The sequence below is a fragment of the Ochotona curzoniae genome, unplaced genomic scaffold (genome assembly GCF_017591425.1).
Source record: "Ochotona curzoniae isolate NIBS_2020 unplaced genomic scaffold, NIBS_Ocur_1.0 patch423, whole genome shotgun sequence".
Lineage (NCBI taxonomy): Eukaryota > Metazoa > Chordata > Mammalia > Lagomorpha > Ochotonidae > Ochotona > Ochotona curzoniae.
The window spans coordinates 276,566-292,149 of record NW_024466999.1 but is presented as its reverse complement, the minus strand read 5'-3'; the positions used below and the strand labels follow the sequence as shown (position 1 = coordinate 292,149).

The 15,584-nt window shown below is 51.4% G+C and overlaps 1 protein-coding gene across 1 annotated transcript; it reads left to right on the top strand.

The window, feature by feature from the left end:
* Positions 1 to 318: 318 nt before the first annotated feature.
* On the top strand, positions 319 to 2,279 carry LOC121167733 (60S acidic ribosomal protein P1-like). The gene is made up of 2 exons (XM_040997311.1): positions 319 to 330; positions 1,935 to 2,279. Exons 1-2 carry the CDS (start codon positions 319 to 321, stop codon positions 2,277 to 2,279), a joined length of 357 nt encoding a protein of 118 aa, XP_040853245.1.
* Positions 2,280 to 15,584: the final 13,305 nt, after the last annotated feature.

Genomic DNA, 15,584 nt, shown 5'->3' with positions numbered 1-15,584 from the left:
CCTGCCACCCACACGGAAAATCTCGATGGAGTTCCAACTCCTGCCTTTGGCCTGGTCCAGCCTTGGAGAGGCAGCCAACAGATGGAAGACCTCACTCGATTTTGTCTCTCTGCTTTAAAAGCCAACTTGTATATGTGTGTGTGTGTGTGTGTGTGTACTCATATCCCATGCAGTACTGAAGAGATACTGCTATTCATTATTTACCTGAATTGCAAGTTTAAATAGAGTTCTATATTTTATCTGGCAACCCTTGTCAGGAGAAGGGGGAGGGTAGAGGCCAGTTCAGGAAGCTGGCTGCGCACCAAAAGCAAACAGGACATGGCAGGAAAAGTGAGATGAAAGGGGCTGGCACGGTGGTTCCACAGGCTAATCCTCCGTCTTGTGGCACCAGCATCCCATATGGGTACCAGTTCGTGTCCTGGCTGCTCCGCTTCCCATCCAGCTCCCTGCTTGTGGTCTGGGGAAGCAGTGGAGGACGGCCCAAGGCCTTGGAATGCTGCAGCTATGTAGCAGACCCAGAAAAAGCTTCTGACTTCTGGCTTTGGATCAGCTCCAGCTCCAACTGTTACGGCCATTTGCAGAGTGAACCAGCAGGTGGAAGATCTTTCTCTGTCTCTCCTTCACTCTGTGAATCTACCTGTTCAGTCAAAATAAATAAATCTTCAAGAAATGAGACAAGAACAAAGTGGCAGAAAGCCAGGATTTGTTTGGGATTTTTACTGGGAGACAGGGGAAGGAGCCCTGGAAGGGTTTGAAACGGGGAGACACAGTCAGATTTGTGGTTTATACAGATCACCTAGGGGTCAGCACAATGGCACATCGAGTTAGGCCACTGCCTGGGACTCCTGCATCCCATGTCAGAGTGCCAGTTCCAGTCCCTGTTATTCTGTTTTTCCATCCACCTCCCTGCTAATGTGCCTGGGAAAATCGAAGAGTCCCTGCCACCCACGGGAGGAGTCAAAGGATGTTCCAGGCTCATGGTTTCAGCCTGGCCCAGCCAGTTACAAGCATTTTGGGAGTGAACTGGCAGAAAGAAATTTCTCTCTCTCCCCTCCCTCCCTTCCTCCCTGCATTAGTAACTTGGCATTCCAATCAATCAGTCAATCTTCTGCAATGCAGATATAGTGGATTATTTAAGACTGGCAAAGATTGGAAAGAAACTCCATCCCCAGCCTGAAAGGAACACAGGAAGGGTGATGGTTTTAAAATACGTCCACAGGAACCCAGCGCAATAGCCTAGCTGCTAAAATCCTCGCCTTGACACACCAGGATCCCATATGGGCAACAGTTCTAATCCTGGTGGCCCTGCTTCCCTTCCAGCTCCTTGTCTGTGGCTTGGGAAAGCAGTCAAGGACGATCCAAAGCCTTGGGACTCTGCAGCTGTGTGGGAGATTCAGAAGAAGCTCCTGGCTTTGGATCGGCACAGTTCCGGCCTTTGGGGTCACTTGGGGAGTGAATCATCAGACAGAAGATTTTTTTTTTCTGTCTCTCCTCCTCTCTGTATATCTGACTTTGCAATAAAAATTAATAAATAAATAATGTCCACAGAACTTTGCATGTTTCTCCCCTGAGAAGGGACAACTTTAGTTCTCCTCTGCCAGGTACCCATGTGAGTGCAGGGGCCCAAACACTTGGACCATTTTCTAGTGCTTTTCCCAGACATATCAGAGGGAGCTGGATGAGAAGTACAATACCCAAGATTAGAACGGCGCCTGTATGGGATCCCAGTGCATGCAAGGTGAGGACTTCAGCTGCTACGGTACCACACTGAGCTCAACGCTGAGCTCACCACCACCACCAAAAAAAAAAAAAATTAAACATTTATTTTCCCCTTTCCCCAGCTGCCAACAAGGTGCTCAGTCCTTCTACGGAAGCTAAGGCTGCATTGGGGTGAAGCCCTCACTTCATCCAGCAACTAGCACCACATTCGGCAGCACCAGCCCTGTACCCGCAAGCACCATGGCCACTGTCTCTATTCAGCCCTCATCCTGCACAACGACAAGGTGACCATCACGGAGGACAAGACCAACACCCTCATTAAGGCAGCTGACATCAATGTAGAGCTCTTCTGGTCTGGCTTGTTCGCCAAGGTCCTGGCTAATGTCAACATCAGGAGCCTCATCTGCAACGTCAGGGCTGGTGGACTGGCCCTGGCAGCAGATGCTGTCCCAGCGGAAGGCCCTGCACCCACTGCCGCTGCTGCAGCTGAGAAGAAAGTGGAAGCGAAGAAGCTAGAGTCTGAGGAGTCTGATGACAACATGGGCTTCAGGCTTTCTTGACTAAGTCTGTTTTTCTTCAATAAAAATAACAAGTTGTAAAAAAAAACTATTTTTCATTGGAAAGACAGGTAAAATTTACAGACAGAAAGAGATATGGAGAAAAGAAAACTTCCATCCTGTGGTTCACTCCCCAAATGGCCGCAACAGCCTGAGCTGAGCCGATCCAATGCCAGGAGCCAGGAGCTTCTTCCAAGTCTCCCACTTGAATGCAGGGTCCCAAAGCTTTGGGCCATCCTTGACTGCCTTCCCAGGCCACAGGAAGGGAGCTTGATGGGAATAAAGCAGCCCAGACACAAACCAGAGCGCATATGGGATCCTATTGCTTGCAAGGTAAGAATTTAGTTATTGAGCCAACACACCTGGCTCTTTGTTGTTGTTATTGTTCGTCTTTAGAAGGCGAGACACAAAGAAAGCTAGAGAGGTGTTCCATCCGCTGGTTCACTCCTTGCCAGCAACAGCCAGGGCTGAGCCATGCAGAAGCCAGGAGCCAGAAATTCCAACCAGCACACGTCCTGCCTGGCTGACATTGTCTCTGCTTCCTAAACTGTCACCTCTGCCTCCCAAGGTGCATGTTAGCGAGAAACTGGGTCAGAAGGAGAGCCAGAACTCGAACCTAGGCACTGCAAGACAGGATGCAGGTGTCCTGAGTCGTGACTACTGCTGTGAGAAATGCCCACCCCCTCTGGACAGCAATTTCATTGGCGGCTTGGGTCAGACCACCCAGATCCCTGAGAAACCATATGTGATGGTAAATGTCACTTAAAAAGGAAGGGGGAAGAAAGAAGAGAAAGGAGATATTCCATGCTCCCAGTAGGGATGTCCAAGGGAAAATCAGAGAGAAGGTTCTCCATGGCAGCACCGCCTGCCTTCAGGAGGCCTGCTGGGAGCAGTGGGTCTATAATGCCCTTCTCCATTCTCCCAGAGCCCTCATGATGCCCAGCCCCACAGTGCCCACACTCACTGCATTTCCATAAGTCAGAATGTGGTGGATTTGCCCCCTATGTGGTGGAAGAAAGAACTGAAGTCCAAAACAGTGGCATGACCCTGACCCAGTTCAGGTTTCCCAGGTAGGAGGTCTTGTGACCAGCATGGCATTGCAGGGATGTTATGTAAGGATCTAAAGAGCAATGGCACGAAGATGGAGAGGTGAGGAGGGAGGGGAGCCTGCTGTGGTGTGTGTTGAAGGTGGAGAGTTTGTGCCTTGGAGGCAGGGTCCATCTATGACAGGAAAACACCCAGTAGGTCTCCAGCACCGCTATGGATCCAATCCTGGAGCCTGGAGGATCATTGTGGGGAAGGAGGCTGGGAAAATAACTTTTGGCAGTTCTTTTTTCTTTTTTAAAATTCTCATCTTATTTGAGAGGCAGAGAGAGAGAATGTGTCTTTGGCTTATTCATTCCCCAAATGCCTGCACCAGCCAGGGCTAGGCCAAACCAAAGGCAGGAGCCAAAAACTCCATTCAAGTCCCCCACATGGGTGGCAGGGACCCAAGTTCGTGAGCCATCTGAAATTGGTGTGACTCAGACCTAGGCACTCCAATATGGAATCCAGGTCCCAAGCAGGGACTTAACCTCAATGCCAAATCTTCTCACCAACTGTCTGCCAGAGTGAGCTTGGGGTCCCCGGGTGCTTCACGACAGATAGGGTTGTAAACACTCGCCCAATCGAGCGCCCCCTAGAGGTAAAGTCCAGGAAAGCAGCAGGACTGCCTGTGTTCCGGTTGGGTGTGCCCAAACAACCACTCTCCTCAGATATGATGCCCAAACCAGCAGGATGACTCACTCAGGGACCCGTGAGGATGTCGCTGCAACCCTTGCCCAGACAGGAATCATTAACTCCTACAGCAGGGCCCAGCTGCCAGGTACTTCAATGGGCCTGAGCCCATTTCCAACTCCAAAATACAAAGCTGTCCAGCAAAATGACTGTGGCTGACACCTGGGGGCCAACAAGTGGGATGTAGTCAATGGCAGTGCCAGAGTCGGAGGCCCCAGGGGACGCCCATTGGGCACTGGGCTTTGGAACTCACTAAGGAGCTCATTCCTCCATCCAGGAAGTAGTCATTGAGGACCTGCTGCTAGCTGGAGCCTGGTGCACCTGCCTGGAGGTGGAGGGGGTGGGGCTCACAGGCACATGAGAGAAAGGGAAGCTGGCATTAACCTTCCCTGTCCATGGGACCAACCTCTTTGCTAGCTGGCAAGGGGAGTAAAGATCTCAACAGTTCAAAGACAAGGCCCACAGAGGAGTGCAGCTGCGCAGACAGAGCAGCTGCCCCATCTGAAGGGTCCCCCTAAACACCTGGTCTTACCGCAGGCCCTCCCAGCCCCTGGAGTCTCTGCTTGCTCCATGAGAGGACTCATGAGCACCTCCCCATCTCCCGGCTGGAATGTCCCGCACAGTAGAGCCCATGCCATGACAGGGAAAGAGTGACACCTGAGTGGATATACTTGAAAATCCTGAACCCCCAGGAATTAAGTGTCCAGCACCAGAATAGGTCCCTGGTTGTTGTGATTGTTTGGGAAATGAGTCAGCAGATGGAAGATCCTTTCTTTCTTTCTTTCTTGATTTATTTTATTTTATTTTACATATATATTTTTTTAATGGAAAGGTAGACATACAGAGAGAAGGAGAGACAGAAAGACCTTCCATCTGCTGCTTCACTCCCCAAAGAGCCATAATGGCTGGAGCCAAACAGATCCAAAGCCAGGAGCCAGGAGCTTGTTTTTGGTTTCCCATGTGAGTGCAGGGTCCCAAGGCCTTGAATCATTCTCTGCTGTTTTCCCAGGCCACACAAAGGGAGCTGGATGGGAAATGGAGCACCAGGACATGAACCAGTTCCCACATGGGATCCTGGCACATCCAAGGCTAAGATTTAGCCACTAGGCTATTGCACCAGGCTTCTCCCTCATTTTCTCTATCACTCTTCCCTTAAAATAAATAACTTAAATTTTTTTTTAAATAAGTAAAAATAAACTTATTTTAGTCCCTACCACCATATGAGAGAACCAGATTGAATTCGAGCATAAGGCTTCCGCTTGGCCCAGTCCCAGCTGCTGGATATATCTGGAGAATGATACAGCAGACAAAAGATCTCTCTCTCCCTCTCTCTTTTCCTCTCCCTCTAGTGCCCTATTCCGCTCTCTTCCCCCCTCCTTTTTTTTTTTTATTTGAAAATTTACTTATTTTTGTTGGAAAGGCAGATTTACAGAGAGAAGGAAAGACAAAGAGAAAGATCTTCATCTGCTGGTTCACTCCCCAAGCGACTGCAACAGTCAGAGTTGAGCCAATGAGAAACCAAGAGCCAGGATCCAGGGGCTTCTTCTGGGTCTTCCACATGGGTGCAGGGTCCCAAGGCCTTGGACCATCCTCAACTGCCTTTCCCAGGCCACAAAGAGGGAGCTGGATGGGAAGTGGAACTGCAGGACATGAAGCAGCACCCATATGGGATGCCACACTTGGAGATGGGGAATAGGCCAGCTGAGCCAATGTACTGGACCACCCCTTTAAAAAATATAAAAAACAAATGAATTCTTAAAAATAGTTTTTAAACAGACAAAAATTATTTATGCTGCTGGAAGTTAGGCTTAGTAGTTACCCTTGGGTATAAATACTTTAAGAAAGCGGAAGTTGTGCAGCTGGGGCCTAATGCTGGTTATAAGAATCTGTGCTCAGTTAGTGTAAATCATGACACATGGCTTTTCTGTTATACTCAACCACACTTTTAAATTAAAAATATGTAAATAGTCACATGTATAGGAGTATAAAAGAGGATCTTTTTGTTTTTAAAAGATGCATATATTTATGCAGAAGTCAGAGTTACAGAGAGGGAGAGACAGAGAGATCTTCCATTCCACAAGTTCACTTCCCAGATATTCAGGTCTGGGCCATGCTGAAGCCAGGAGCCAGGAACTTCATCCAGGTCTCCCACATGGGTGGCAGGGTATGGTAGGTTGGTGTCCTAAATGGAAACTTAACCCATTATACAACACCGGCCCCTATCTAAATTTTAAACGGGCAGTAAAGTTGGAAAAGTTTTGAAGCAAACACAAGCATACCCACTGTTAATGAATCTGTCACGAAGTATTTGCTGTTTGTGGGTATCATTCATCTGTGCTGTTTCCTCTTTTGGCTTGCTTGTATTTCCTGATTTTCTGTAACAAGCACACATGTCTTACATAATGAGAAAATAATAAAAATTTGGCTCAAAAAATTTTTTATTAAAGTATGCACTTCCGCTGTCCTTTTGGAACCTCTGAGCTCTTTAATGCTGTTCTGGTTATGGTCCAAGGGCTCTGACCTCCTCTCAGGGCTGCCTGCCCGATCTCTGAAAACCCCTGTGCTGGGCTTGAGGCTTCACTCCTCCCAGCAGGCTCCTGGTGCTTCTTCCTGGAGCCTGGCTCGGTGGCAGTTAAAGCCAGGTCCCTGCACAGGTGGCTAACATCAGTGACACATCCACACATGGAGCCCTTGAACTAATCTCTCTCTTTCTCAAACACAACCAGACACACTGCCCAGAGAGAGCCCCTGGATAGTACACCCCTACCTTCCAAGGAAGGACAAGTGTGTGGACTCTTCATCAACAGTCACATTAGCTATCTGGTTGACTTCAGTGTGGCAGGTGTGGCCAGCCTCGCTGGCCTGCCTTCAGCAAAGCCACAGTCACACAGGCTCTATGCTTCCACAATCAGATGTGTGCTCTGCCGTCACCATCCTGGAATTCATCATGATTTTGAACAAGGCACTCTGCATTTTCTTTCTGTACTGAATCCCACAGATTCTGTCCTGGGTTAAGTATTCTAGAACCAGGGCAAGCAAAGGAACCATGAGAGACAAGACAGCCTTCAAGTTGTATACAACCTGACACTTCAGGTGTGTGTATGGTTGGGGAGAGAGTGATGGTTGGGCCTAGCATGGAAGTCCTCAAAAATGACACTGCCACTGTGTGTGACCAATGCTACAGATGAGAATGAGTGAACTCCACAGCTGTTTTTCCAACTTCACTTAAGCCTAGTTAATCCACTACTCACATGCCATCATTCAGCTGTGATTCATTCACACATCTGCAGAACAGTTTATTTTTAAATTTATATTTATTTGTGTTGTATTTGAAAGATAGCGAGATAAACAGAGTTTCTGCCCGCTGGCATACTCCCCAAACGCCTGCAATAGCCAGGGCTGGGCCAGACCAAAGCCAGAGGCAGGAACTCCATTCAGGTGTTCCGCATGGGTAGCAGGGACCCAAGTGCTACAGCCTTCAGCTGCTGCCTCCCAGGGTGTGTATTAGCAGGAAGCTGGCTTTGAAGGCGAGGAGAAGAGACTCAAACGGGACACTCTGGTGTGGGATACGTCAGATGCCCAGCCCTGCAGAGCCTCTTCTATACAAGCAATCTTCAGTGGTCCTCAGGATCTCAACACAAACACATACCCACTATCAAATGCCACATCAGGAGCCCAGTGCAATGGTCTGGTGGTTAAAGTACTTACCTTCATCCACCAGGATCCCATATGGGCACTGGTTTGTATCCTGCTGCATTTCCTATCCAGCTCCCTACTTGTGGCCTAGGAAAGCAGTTGAGGATGGCTCAAGGCCTTGGCACCCTGCACGCACATGGGAGATCTGGAAGAAACTCCTGTCTCCTGACTTTGAAATGGCTAAGCTCCAGCCACTGTGGCCCCTAAGGGAGTAACCAGGAGATGGAAGATCTTTCTCTGTCTCTCCTTCTCTCTGTATATCTGCCTTTCCAATAAAAAGTAAATAAGTCTTTTTAAAAATGTCACTTCATGGACTAGTGTTGTGGTACTATGGGTTAAGTGGCTGTTTACCAGCATCCTACATGACTGCCACTTCAAGTCCTGGCTGATCCTCTTGCAATCCAGCTCCCTGTTACCCAAAGTTCCTAAAATCCCACAGGATCCAGGGCCCCCAAAAGGAAAGCTGGCAGGGTATCTGTGGAGTCTATAACTTGTATCTGAACCTTCTGAAGTCCTGATCATCAGAAAGTGTGTGTGTGTGTGTGTGTGTGTGTGTGTGTGTGTGTTGTGGGGGTGAATGGATGAGTGTGTAATTTTTGGATAGCTAGAAAGTACAAGATATCTTAGCTTTTTAAATTTTTTAAAGATTCATTTATTTTTATTGCAAAGCCAGATATACAGAGAGGAGGAGAGACAGAAAGGAAGATCTTCTATCCAATGATTCACTCCCCAAGTGACCGCAATGGCCGGTGCTGTGCCTATCTGAAGCCAGGAGCCAGGAACTTCCTCCAGGTCTCCCACACAGATGCAGGGTCCCAAGGCTTTGGGCTGTCTTCAACCACTTTCCCAGGCCACATCTTGTCTTGAGCTGGATGGGAAATGGAACTGCCAGGATTAGAACCGGTGGCCATATGGGATCCCGGCAGGTTCAAGGGAAGACTTTAGCAGCTAGGCCATCACGTTGTGCCAATCTTAGCATTTTTTTTTTTAAAGAAAAGATTTACTTATTTGAAAGACAGTTACAGAGAGAGAGAGAGAGAGATCATCTATGCACTGGCTTACATCCCAAATGGCCACAATAGCCAGGGTTCGGCCAGGCCAAAGCTAGGAGCAAGGAACTTCCTCCTCTTCTCCCATGTGAGTGACAGGGGGCCAAGGACTTGGGACATTTCCCCATGCTTTCTCAGGTGTACTAGCAAGTTGCTGGGTCAGAAGAGGAGCAGCTGGGACTTGAACTGGTGCCCTCATGGGATGCTGATGCTGCAGTCTACAGCTAAACCACCGCACCACAGCAATGGTTCCAGCTTAGCATCTTGAAAGCACATTAGTAATATTCCAATGGAGATTTCCCGGGAGAGCCAGAGGTCATCAGTGGAGATGACTTTGTGTCTTAGCAGGGGTTGGAGGCTGGGAGCCTTCTAGCCTTGCAAAAATCCTGGGCTGAGCCACCTAGAAGAAGTACAGGGTCCTACTTTTAGGGACAGGGACCAACTAGCAACTCCACTGCCTAGATTTCAGACAAGCTGGGCCAGGAGGGGGTGGAGTGAAAAACAAAGTCCCTGCTGCTCTCACATTTCCTGCAAGACATCTCCAGGGAGAAGCGCCTCCTGGCTGGGTGAGTTAGTCACCGGCTTTGGCTTCCGGAGCCAAGGAGCTGGGGAGTGGATTCCAGGAAGCTGCGAGGAGGCATCTCAGGGAAAGTGTGCAGTTTGTGTGGCATTGTCAAGCTGCTGTGCCTTCCTGGGAACTGAAGGAGAAAAATCACAGAGAGAGAAAGAGATGGGGCAGAGGCAGGTGGTGCCTGTGAGGGAGCCCATGCCCCCAGCAACTTAGAATCCTCCAACCCCCAAAGGACCCGCTCAGCAGGGAAACTGCGCAGTCCCTGGGACCACTGGCCACTGAACGACCAACAGGCAAGCCTGAAGCATGAGGCACGGTGGATGAGATCCCTGAGCCCACAGCTCCCAGCCACCAAGCAGGTCACCACCCGCATGCTGAGGGACAAGAAGGAAGGTTCTGGCGTGTGAGGCCCTTGTGACCTCTTGAGACACCTAGAGTAAGTGCTGCAGTTTCAATGTCCCCACCAAAATTTATGTTGAGATTTCACCCCCTTGTGAGCAACTCGGGGGGGCGGAGGGGGTGGAAACAATCCCACTTTGAGTTTTGGTGATAGGCCCTGTAGGAGATAAAAAAAAAAAAAACAAAAAAAAAAAGATCAGTCAGCAAGGCCAGACATGGGAGCCCTGACCTGGCTTCCCAAAAAGAGGAGACAAGACCTGCGTGAGTAGGAAACACTTCCCCAGATGCAGCCACACAGCCCTCGCAGCCAAGGTCCCCACTGTATTCAGGGAGAGCCACGGAACGTGGATGAAGCCCCCTCCTGCATCCTGCGCAGACTAGAGCCAAGTAGAGGCTACACAGAGCACAGGGCAGCTTTGGGCACAGAGGCACAAGAGAAGAGCTGGCGGACCCGTTCCATCCAGGGTTGTTTGTTTGTTTAGCAGGGTGGCTGGGGCATCTTCCTGGTGCCAGGGAGCCTGCTTGGCGCTTTGTGTTGATTTGCCCAGCAGTTCAGGCTCATCAGTGTTTACTGAGCACATGGGCGGGGCCCACACCCAGGGCGTTGGCAGAGGGTATGATAGGAGCCCACAGGTGGGATCCTGCTGAGTAGAAACAGAACAGAGTCCCCAGTGGGGTGGGCACTGGGGTGCAGGCAGGTCTGACCACTCTTCAGACATGTAACAGGGCAGGACAAATCCTGGAGAGAGCCAGGGCCTGGGACCCTGGGGCTGGCAAGTGAGGTCCCACCTCAGCACATTCCCTTCTGTGTGACGTCAGAGATAATTAACCCCAAGACCCTAACAGCTGCCACCAACACCCTCCAGGAATTTGGGCCCACCCCACATGAGCGGACACTCCCCACTCCCGCCGTGCAGCCCTGGGGCAGAACAGCATCTCATTAAGTCCTGCCCTCCTCCCACTTGCTGCCCTAAGGTCACCCAGGCCCTGGCTTCCTGGGACGGCCTTGACTGGCACCCTGGACTCTCAGAATCCTGGGCAGATGGCTGCTTGTCCTGTCAGACAGCAGTCTGCCACCTCCCTGCGGATCAAGACCCCTTGTGTCCTCACGGACCCTGACTCAGCTCATGATGGCAACTGAGGGGGCCAGGGAGCCCCTGAAGGGAAGGTAAGAGTTCTGGCTTGCCAGGGTGCCCCTCAGGCATGGCCTCACTTTCTCTGGAACACCAACTGTTTTTGAGATCTGGGACCTTAGAATCTGGGAATTGGGCACAGTTGGCCAGCGCACCTTGAACATGGCCTTGGAGTGGACAGCCCTGGGCAGGAGCAGGTGGCCTTTTCAGAATGGAAAACAGACAAGGGCAATGCTGGCGGGGGGGCAGAAGCTATGATGAGAACACAGAAGAGGGTCCTGAGCCAGCAAGGGGCTTGGGGAAGCAACTCCCCCAAGAAGTGCTACCTGAGTTGAGAGCTGAGGGGTGAGCCAGTCAGTAGGTATTGTTAGGAGAGATGCTTTCAGACCCCAACCTGAGGCCAGGGATAGCAGCGGGAGCCTTCAAGGGACAGAAGGAGCCAGGGCCCGCTAGGAGGGTCACGGAGGAGGAGATGGGGCATAGGGGCCTGTACAGAGGCTCTGCAGCTGCCCTGTGGGGAGTGGGCCAGGCAGGGTGAAAGGGCACTAAGAGGCCAGGTGGGAAGTTTAGGTGGGTATTCTGGAGAAGGCTGGCGGGCGGGAGGTGGGGGGTGGCTGGTGGCTGATAGGGTGTCAGGGAATAGGTTGTACGAGAACCAAGGAGGGAGAAGACTGGAGATAGAGTTGAGTTTGTTATTCTGAAGTGGGAGGAGTGGATGAAGTCAGAGCTAGAGGGGACTGAGGCTTCATGTGAGGGCAGAAACAAGTATCAAGTTGGGGACAAGGGGGCCCAGCCCTGACCCTTCCCTTCCCCTGCCGCGGGAGCCCACTGAAGCTCCTGCACCATCAGGAGCCATGCAGAGGCACCGCTGAAGAAGCAGATGGAAATCCTGAAGAAGAGGTAGGAGTTAGCCGCGTTCTGTGGTCCTAAATGCAGTTCAGACTCTCCCCACACGGTGGCGGCAAAGGCCAACTCCGCTCACCGGGCTCGTCTGGTCTGGAGCCGAGCAAAGACCAGTGTGGGGGTCCTGAGCCCCCAGGTCAGTATGGGAGGTGCCATCCCCATCAAGGTGTCCTCCAAGTCCCTATCAGAGCAGTCCTCTTAGCGGTAGGAACTCCAAGAATAAACCACACTTGGCGGCCTGTGTCAGGGGTCAGGCCTGACAGGGTCCCAGGGGACTCGCTCATCGCATGATCGGGAGAGGCAAGGACGCGCCTCCTACTTGTCCCTTAGGAGAAAGGGGTCAGGAAGGAAGGAAGGACGCCCGGCCCAGCCCTCGGGACACGCAGGCACCCCACCCCCGGCCCGGGCCAGCTCAGCCCAGCCCGGATCTTCTCACTGCTCCCCCTGGAGGCCGAAGCTGGGTCGGCGCGGGGGGCATCTCCGAGGCGCAAGGGGCCACTGGGGTGGGGGTCCCAGGAAAGCCACAGCAGCCTGGTGAGTCTGGAGACGCTCCTGCAAGTCCTCGCCTTGCTGCTCTTGAGAGTGATTCTGTGTCCCCTGCAAACTGTCCTTTGTGTCAGAGCAAAGAGGAAAACCAAGGGGAAGGACAGGGCCCAGGCAGGATGGCTCGAGAAGGCACCTCCTGTTTTCCTGGTTGTTCTGGAAGCTTCCCCACTGCATCTGCTTAATGTGCTCGGACAGAAACCCTCACTGCCCACCCTGACACGACCCCACCCATCCCTCAGACCTTACGCCCTCTCCTCCCGCCAAGCCTCATGAATCCAACATGGCCCGTCCGTCCTTACCTTTTAGCCATCCCCCTCGCTGTACCCCCTGCCTGGAACATTCTTCCTTGGATGCAGCCATCTTTTCCCTTCTCATCATTCAGGATTCGGCTCTAGTATCACTGCTTGACTCATCAGCTTTACCATCCTGGGTTGGTTCCTTCATTTTTTTTTTTTTTTTTTAATCTGAACAGCAGCAGTGGGGGGTGGGGTGAAGAGAAATATTTCATCCACTGGGTCATTCCCCCAATGGCTGCGATGGCCAGGGCTGAGTCAAACCACAGCCAAGAGTCAGGCATTCTTGCAGGTCTCCCACATTGGTGCCATCTTTTGCTGCTTTCCCAGGTGCATTGACAGGTCACTGGAACAGATGTGGAACAGCCAGGACTTGAACTGGTGCCCACATGAGGTCAGCATTACAGGTGGCAGCTTCACTCACTACACCACAGGGTCAGTCCCCATCATTCTTTCATGTCTCTGAACATATCGTACTGCTTGCTGTCTGCTTCCTTTGACTGGAATCTAACTGCTACAGCAGTGAGGCCCTTGCCTGTCTGGACTGTCACTGAAAGCCCACTGCCCAGAATCGCACCAGCATGACCTATGTCTGCTGTCCATGTTCTGTGGCCACAGAGCATCTCCGGGCCCGCCTGAACCGTCTGCCCCCCACTGACGGACTGGGTCATCCCTTCAGTCCTAAGTGACCAACCATGTCTTCCTACCTGAACAACTCATTCTTTAGGACACATTTTTTTTTTAAATCAGTAATTTATAGGGCCAGTGATATGGCAAAACAGGTTAATCTTCTACCTGCAGTTCCAGCATCCCATATAGGTGCTGGTTCCAGTCCTGGCTACTCTACTTCAATACAGCTTCCTACTAATATTCTGGGAAAGCAGCAGAAGATGGCCCAAGGCCTTGGAACCCTGCACTTGAGTGGGAGACCCAGAAGTTTCTGGTTCCTGACTTTGGATCATCTCAGCTCTGGCCACTGTGGCCATTTGAGGAGTAAGCCAGTGGATAGAAGATCTCCCTCTCCTAGTCTATAACTCTGATTTCCAAGTAAAATAGGTAAATCTCTTTTTTTAAAAATGTATTTGTATTCATTTGAAAGGCAGAAAGAGAGCTTTTCCATCTGCTGGTTTGCTTCCCTGAATCCCCAGGCTGGGCCCGACAGAGAGGCTGGGTGTCTAGAGCTTAATCTGGTGTTCTCCCACGAGGGTGGCAGGGAACCGTGTGTCCAGGCCGTCACAGACCTCCAAGCGTCCTCTTTATCCTAGCGGCTAAAGTCCTCACCTTGCATTCGCATGTCAGGATCCCATATGGGCGCCGATTCTAATCCTGGTAGCTCCATTTCCCATCTAGCTCCCTGCTTGTGGCCTGGGAAAGCAGTTGAGGACAGCCTAAAGCCTTGAGACTCTGCACCCACGTGGGAGACCTGGAGGAGGTTCCTGGCTCCTGGCTTCAGATCAGTGCAGCATCAGCTGTTGAGGTCACTTGGGGAGTAAATCATTGGACAAAGATCTTCCTCTCTGTCTCTCCTCCTCCTCTCTGTATATCTGACTATTCAATAAAAATAAATAAATCTTAAAAAAAAAAAAAAACCTGTTGCACCTGAGTGAGGCCCCAGTCCTGTGGCTCTCCTGGCTATCTGCCTCTGGCCCCCATTGGAGCAATTTCCTCAGGCTTAGAACATGACATAAGAGCTGTGGGGGCCAAGGCCAAGGCTCTCCGTGGGGTGCCCGGCAGTAACACCTGCCTGGAACAGACCTGAGCTGTGATTCAGGGAACAGGGCCAGAGCTCGGCCCTTGTATGTCCTGTGTGACCATGGAATGTTCCTGCTGTCACAGAGCCCCAGGTGAGGTGGCCTGCAGCTGTGTGCTTCTCTGCCAGGCCTGGGAGGCACCATGGTCCCCTGGCACTGCCCTTTCCTCATATCTGCTGGGTATGGGAGCAAGCCAATGGTTGCTTGGGTATAAACCTGTTCACTGGCTAAAGTCCTCACCTTGCTCCAAGATCCCATATGAACAGTGGTTCTAATTTTGGCTGCTTCACTTTCCACTCAGCTCCCTGCTTGTGGCCTGGGAGAGTAGTCGAGGAAGGCCCAAAGCCTTGGGATCCTGCACCAGCATGGGAGACCTGGAAGGGGCTCCTGGCTCTTGGCTTTGGCTCAGCTCAGCTCTGGCCGTTATGACCACTTGGGCTGAGTGAACCAGCGAATAGCAGTTTTTTCTCTCTGTCTCTCCCTCTGTCTGTATGTCTGCCTTTCCAATAAAATAAAAACTTAAAAATAATAAACAAATAAACCTGCTCACTGCAGCCACAACCCACCTGTGGTCTCAGGCCTAGACGCTAGTTAGGAGTGCAGGATTCAGGCTTGCAGGGCATTGAGGATTCAGGGGACACAGGTTTCCTGGGGGAGGGTCCATTTGAATTGGTTTCCAAGTGAGTAAGGGGGAGGAGAACAGCAGGCAGAGGGCAGAGTGTGGGGACCATGTGCGGGGTAAGCAGGCAGGTTGATGTCGTGGAAGGCCAAACAGCCCCTACAATGGGTGGGGCATAAGTCAGGAGGACAAGGAAGGTGGTGACTCTGATCCAGATATAAACTGCAACCCCGGAGAGATGTGGCTGGCTAACCACGAAAGGGAGGCGAATTACCTGTGCCAAGGGGAATTTTCTAGAAGTAGAATTCCAGTGGTCCATATGGACCTGAGTAATGCCACAGGGACAGCTTCTGCCACTACCCCCGCCCAGGCCAGCACACTACCTAGCCCTCCGTGCTCCGGAGCGCCTGCTGGATGAGTGACTGAGATAGCACTGAGAGGGTGTTCAGTTGGGGCAGGGGATGCACTCAAAAGGCGTTCAGCAGGTGGGATTGTGAGGGCCGTGCTGCTGCGTGAAGGCGGAAAGGAGGAGGCCAAGCACTTGCACATGTACCGTCCCTTCACCAGCTCAT